Source organism: Alligator sinensis, unplaced genomic scaffold (assembly GCF_000455745.1).
Source record: "Alligator sinensis unplaced genomic scaffold, ASM45574v1 scaffold1032_1, whole genome shotgun sequence".
In the NCBI taxonomy this organism is placed as follows: Eukaryota; Metazoa; Chordata; order Crocodylia; family Alligatoridae; genus Alligator; species Alligator sinensis.
Window position 1 is genome coordinate 789,471 of NW_005842450.1, and position 6,284 is coordinate 795,754.

General features: G+C 47.9%; 2 protein-coding genes across 2 annotated transcripts in view; one reads left to right on the forward strand and one right to left on the reverse strand.

Annotated features, from left to right (window-relative positions):
* Positions 1-3,293, forward strand: part of PDRG1 (p53 and DNA damage regulated 1) — a 24,001-nt gene extending 20,708 nt beyond the window's left edge. The window contains exons 2-4 of the mRNA XM_025212183.1: positions 1,101-1,242; positions 2,425-2,505; positions 2,867-3,293. Coding sequence (XP_025067968.1) covers positions 1,101-1,242; positions 2,425-2,505; positions 2,867-2,949 — 306 coding nt within the window. The 3' untranslated portion in view covers positions 2,950-3,293. The remainder of the gene's footprint in view (positions 1-1,100; positions 1,243-2,424; positions 2,506-2,866) is intronic.
* A 2,212-nt stretch (positions 3,294-5,505) lies between these two features.
* TTLL9 (tubulin tyrosine ligase like 9) overlaps positions 5,506-6,284 on the reverse strand; it is a 26,459-nt gene continuing 25,680 nt past the window's right edge. The window contains exon 15 of the mRNA XM_006030533.1: positions 5,506-6,081. Coding sequence (XP_006030595.1) covers positions 6,011-6,081 — 71 coding nt within the window. The 3' untranslated portion in view covers positions 5,506-6,010. The remainder of the gene's footprint in view (positions 6,082-6,284) is intronic.

The following is a 6,284-nucleotide window of genomic DNA, read 5'->3' on the forward strand; positions in this document are numbered from 1 at the left end:
AAACGCGCGTCGCCTGCCACGGCTGTCTCGGTTCTCGGCCCTGGGAGAACGGCCCCGTGTTTTCCCGAGGGCAGGAACGAAGCGCAGCGACTCGGGGGCGGTGGGGGCTTGGGCGGCGCGAGCTGTCCAGGCAACGGCTGCCCTCGCGCAGGAAACGGAAGAGCACCCCGAGGCCGGGGCTGCCCCAAACCGGGCTCCGGCGCCCCCCGTTCTGTGACGTGTGGGGGGGTCGAGGTGCTGGCGCTGCCTGCAGCGACGCTCCTGCTGGCACCTGCAGGTCCCGGCTGCCGGGTCTCGCCCCTCTGCGCCAGGCCGGACCAACGCTGTATTTGGGGTCAGGAAGGCGTTTTACTCCCTGGTCCGACCGTCCCTTCCAGCCCAACTTCCCTGCAGTTTTTATGCACAGAATAATTCACCGAAGCTTCGTTTAACCAGGCAGGCGAGGCAGAAGGATGCCAACGTTGACACGAACGCCCAAGTTAGGGTTGAGCTCGCAGGAAAGCAATACACTTTTTAAATTTACAGAGGGTAAATGTGGAAGGATATGTTTTATATGAGAGGCAAGAATTTCTTAGGGTGATCTCTTGTATTGCACCAGCTGCGTGGCTGGGATAGAGTCAGACAAGCTTTCAAACGCAAGACGTTCTTCTTTGGGTCTGGTCGAAGCTCGTCTGGCTCTATCCCAACCATGCAGTTGAGCCGATAGAAAATATCGCCCTACAAAATCCTTGCCTCTTGCATGACCCCTGGACCATCGCCACTACAACATCACTCATACACTCCCGTACTCATATTTTATAGTCATCTTCCAGGCGAGAACCGCACTTCAAAGTGGCAGGCAAAGCCTCCTCTCCACAGTAAATATTGCTTCATTTCTGAGCGGTGAAACAAAATAAAGCCCGCGCGCAGTCAGCGTTCATCTGTGCATGGGTGGATTGTGTGGTGACTAACTCACCCTTGCGCAGGTCTTATGAGACTGAATCACATTTAATTGCCTGTAGACGCTCTCCTAAGTGATGCTGCAGACTGATGTTGAGCATCAAGGGGCCTACAAAAATTAGCCTGTTTGTTGAATTTTGCATTTGGTGTGCACCTGGCAGGAGTGCGGGGAGGAGCAGTTTTCATTCGGAAAAATTTTATTTACAAAAGGTGCCTCTCTCTCTGTAGGTGACGTGATGGTCTGCTTTGGAAATATGTTTATTCAGCTTCCAAAATCAACGACCAAAGAAATGATGCAGAAAGGTAAGTTCAATGCCAGACTTTGACAACTTGCTTGTGATTTTGCAAGCTGTGTTCCCTTTCCGGCCTCTCCTTGGATACATACGTGGGGCGTCCCGTGTGGCAGGAGTGCTTGTATTCACTGAATTGACGGCTGGGCCACTTTGTCTTTTCCTACCTTGTAGTGGGTTGTACGCTGCTGCTGCTAAGAAGGACCCAGGCCTCCTTGTGTAGTGTCTAGGAATCCTTCGCTGTGAGAAACCCAAATGGGATGGTAGACTCCATGAAGAACGGGTTGAGAAATAACTCTGAGAATATCTGAATGCCGTTCAGGAAGTTGGTGGTACACACTCCCCCGACTACCTTATGCTGCATTGGTCACTTCCTCGTAGAGGGAATACAGCAGAAGTAGAGGGGCTTCAGAAATGAGTATCAAGAGGACCTTTGCTGTCCTCTTGAGGTTGAGATACTTTGCCTTGGTAGAAAAGTTGGGTGATGAAAAGATACAAAACTATGAATGAAAGGCCTCGAGAAGGTAGATCAGGAACTCGTGTTCACTCCCTCTCACGATAAGAGGAACTAGGGGCATTCATTGAAACTGAAGGTTGGTTGGTTTGTTTTACAACGGCACAAAGGTAACGGGATGGCATTCCTCGGCCTGTGCTTTACGGAGGCCAGAGTGGGTAGTGTAAGGGCCCCTCTGGCCTTAACATCTGTGAAAACAGGTGAGTATTTTGGTGGAGCACAGAAGCTTGGACTTCTAGGAGCTGCACACTCATATACGCCCGCACAGGCATCTGTCCTCCCTCCCCTGCCCCCAGGAAGATAGTACCTGCCCCTCCAAACGTACGTTACTCGGAAGACCCAGCTGTTTGGCTTCCAGCCTGGAGATGGCACATCGTGTTCAAAGGTCATGCTGGTATTACAAATGGACTCATACCTCCGCCATCCAGTTCGTTATACTTACTTGGAAAGGGAGAATCTGGCAGACGCGTATTCTGGGAGAACCGGAACAGGGTTATGTTTCTTATGTACCAGTACGACGCAGCCAGCCTCACGGAGAAGGCAAGAGAAGAGGCTTCCCCCTCCATGCTGGAGGTTCAGATTGGAATAGATTTGCCAGAAGTAGCTGTGAATTTGGGGGGTGCTGGTTGCTCTCAAACGATATTCTAGAATGTTTCATTACTCCCGTCGCTGCTTTCTCAGATCAGGAGCACTTGGATGAGGAAATAAACACCCTTCGGAAAGAGCTGAGAGTGAAGGTCAACCATCTGTTTGAAGCGCAAGGTATTTGTGACAGGGTCTGAAACCACGTTCAGTGTCCCAAAACCCAGGAGCGGAGTATATTCCTGGAACAGTGACACGTCTGTTCTCTTCAGTGCAAAAGCCACGTATTGTCTAGCTTTTAGAGCACGTGGCTGTGACTACTGCACAGCTGCTTTGGCAGATTCCACTGCCCCTGTTAACCAGGTGATAAGTTGTTGCCAAAGGCTAGCTGGCCATGCCATGACAACTTGGGCAATTGTTCTGCCAGCTGGTGCCAGCTCTTCTCTGGGTTTTCTGGACCAGCAGTAGTTGGGACAACACTCTCAACGGGACAGTTAATGTCTTGTAGCCCAATCTTGATTTCCTGCTTGTTTTCTCTCAGGTAAAGCTGAGCTGAAAGGATTTAACCTGAACCCAATGACTCCTGAGGAAATGAAACTAATTAATCGTATCCTGGAAGGATGAGCTTAGTGACAACAGCAGGGACTTCAACTGTGTTGCTCATCAGGTGCACTAGGCTGTCGCTCATGGAGTTCCTGGTGCAGAACTCAGTGCCCAATCTCCAGGTTTCTAGGGAGAACATCTCGACACCGAGGATCCCTTTCAAGTTGTTTATTTTGTAGAATTTTGTTTCCTGAATTGGACTGTGAAATCCTTTCATACCAGAAACGGCAAGTGTCCATTGTTGGCCAAGGGTTGGGCACTGTAATTGTACAGATAAGTGCTAAAACACTGGCTCATTCACAGCATTTGACAGCCTGCCATCACTGGGGTGGAAGTGGGTTTATTAAAACTGGAGAAACAGGACATTCCTAACAGTGTGCATGGTTTTTTTGTGTGTGTAAGATCTTTGGTAACAGTTCCAGAGCTAGTACATGCTCATGGAAGGAACAGGAGTAGGAGGGAAAGAACTGTGAATCCACAGTCTCTCTCTCAGGCGTAAATGAAAAGACAGGGTTGTATAAGCTTGTGAGAGTATTGTGTTTAAGTAGAACAGTGCACTTCAAAAATTCCTGGAATGGCTTTAAATATCTGAGTGGGGTGAAGCGTAAGAAGATAGTGTCTTGTTAATCTGAATGGGAAACATCTATTACAATCGGGATCCATTGCTTCAGTTTGTAAGGAGAGTGAACTAACTGGAACGATTTACGGTGGGGAAGAGGACACATTATATATCTATACATATTTTTTAAAAGTCTGGAGAAGATGGACTAGGACTGTCTCATTGGTCTGGTAACAGGAAGGCTGAATGAAACTAAAAGTGGTAACATCAAGTCTAAAACTGTAAGGCTTTTTCATGCATTTCACAACTAGCCAGTGCACTTCATTGCTACAGTCTAGCATGGAGGCTCACAGCTTAGCAGGAGCCAAAAGAAGGTTTAAGCATTTATGGAATAACAAGGATACCCAGTTACGGTAGCTAATATTTTAGAAGCAAGCCCTTATGCCTCAAAGCCTCAGCCTTCTTCACAGTATCTGGGGCAGAAGCAGAAGTGGATGTAGTGGGAGATTAGGGGGACGATTTCCCTGGGGGCAGGTTCCCCCATAAGTCTACGGCAGCATGTCCCACACCTTCCCCCAAAGCAGCTGCAAGAGCTGGCATAGGTAACTGGGCTACATGGACCCCCACGTCTAATCCACCATGGTAACAGCTACATTCCCAGCTGCTCCAGTGGAACAGGAGGTGTGACTGCATGGCTGCGGGGACTGTGTCATGACAGGATGAGCCTGCTGTTCTCTCTGGAACTCAAGGGGTATTTTCTCTACACTAGTTCAAGTAAAAGTAACCATTCCACGTTAAATATTAACATCCACTACCAAGTATGCAATTAACTTGGGGCTAACCCCGGTAAAAGCACGTTTCCAGTTAATGCAGACACTAAAAGGAAAATGTTAAGGTCGTTCCACAATGACCTGTACTTTTCCATATTCCATCTCTTCACTAGGAAATAGTGAGGACAGTGGTACAGTGCATGCTAATAATTGTGCTGCATGTTAATTTTGGGAAAGCCAGACCTTCATTTCTTTTGTCTACAAGAAGAGTTTGGCATCTGGCAGAATCACTGATTCCACCACCCCCACCCCCACATTAGTGTTTATTCCACAACCTGAACGCTCAGCCTAGAAAGGTGGGGTTTGGTTGGGGAATGCCTTGATTTAAAGAAAATGGTTCAAATTTGGGGACCAAGGAATGGGCAGAGCAAGAGAGCTGATGAAGCAGGTGTGTCTGCTCTGGTATGCTTTGCATGCCTGACACAGGCAGCTCTGGCTGACTTCCTGCTGCATCTTGACAAGAGGTGCGTTAAACTTTCAAAACAGCAATTGTGTTTCCCCACTTCCCTGACCAGCCAGCCACCTGTGCATACACCACTGCACAACCCTCCACTCCCCCGGCCAGTCCTGCACGTGTATAACACATACACGGTGCCCCACCAGGGTGGGTTTGCACTGCAGAAAGCCTGCCCCCTTCCCTTTAAACAAGGATCTTGATACACGAGGTCAGTTTTAATGGCATGAAAGGTGGGAAGGAAACCCTTACCTTTAAGTAAGCTGATATGTAGCCTAAGCTTGCAACTGCTAAAAGCAGAGCTGTCCATCTCAGGCTTCAATTCCCAATTTAGGTGTTAAATATTATCCCAGCTAGCAGACTGCCTTGCCGATAGCTTTCCAGAAAATTACACCTTCTCTGCGAGTGGTGGGGTAGCATATTACTTTTCCCACCTCAAAGAGACAAAGGCGTTGTTATAACTGCATTCTTCACATAACCTGGGTTGTAAAGCTACTAACAATGCTTCTGTAACATGTAATGGTAAAGGTTATTCTTACGGTGTCATGGCAACAGGGTTTATGATCCGACATGTTCCAATAGTGGCAGCAGGAAGCTGGCATGCCCCCTTTCTCCTGGTTGATTGAGCAGAGGGTGCATCACCACTTAGCTTGTAGCATAAGGGGAAACTGGCCGTGTCAGTAGCCTCAAAGGGGGGACTCTGGAAGCTGCAGCTCTATGAATAACAGCAGTGACACATTATTAAACATTTTATTTAAGGTATGCAGAGCTGAAGTGACTGAGAAGGAGTGGATGTGGTCTGCAGCATCCCACAAACTAGCCCTTAGTATGGCCTTACTCTATATCTACATTTAATGGCTGAAATAAGGTGTTTCCTTTATGCTCGTGCTGTCAGTTGAGCCCAAGTGTTGCTACAGAACTCCAGTGTGGAACAAAACAGATTCATTCCTTAAGGAAGAACCGATCAGCCACAATGGAACAGGACCTTGACCTGCTGCAGTTACACGTCTGGTTACAAGCCAGCCCACTTCTATTGTTATTCTGGCTTACAAATACGAATGGTTTGTTTAACTGCTGCATCTCCCATGTAGGGGAAATCCTAGGGAACCAAGAAGTGGACATTAGTCCTGTGCTGAGGCAGCAAAACTGTCCCTGGTCCAGAGACAAATGAGAAGTGCTGCTCTTCAACAAGAGGAAGAGAGTGAGTGCTCTCCTCAGTGGTTTCTCTCATCCAGTGCTTTAAACTTTTTGCTGTGTCTGAAGACTTTTGAAAAGCTGCTTCAGCTGTTTTTTCCTGTCATTGTTGTAGCCTGAAATGAAAGCAGTAACAGAGTTATATATGACTTACCCCCTCCGAGGAGTGAAGCGTAGAGATAATCGCCTGCTTTTAGGTAAAGCTGTGCCCCAGTCGCTTAGTTTGAAACTGCAGCCAGGCATATTTAGCTACTGAGTGCTCCAGGAAAACCTGGGAGAGGTGCTTAGCCTAATGGAAATAGTTTATGAATTTCATTCC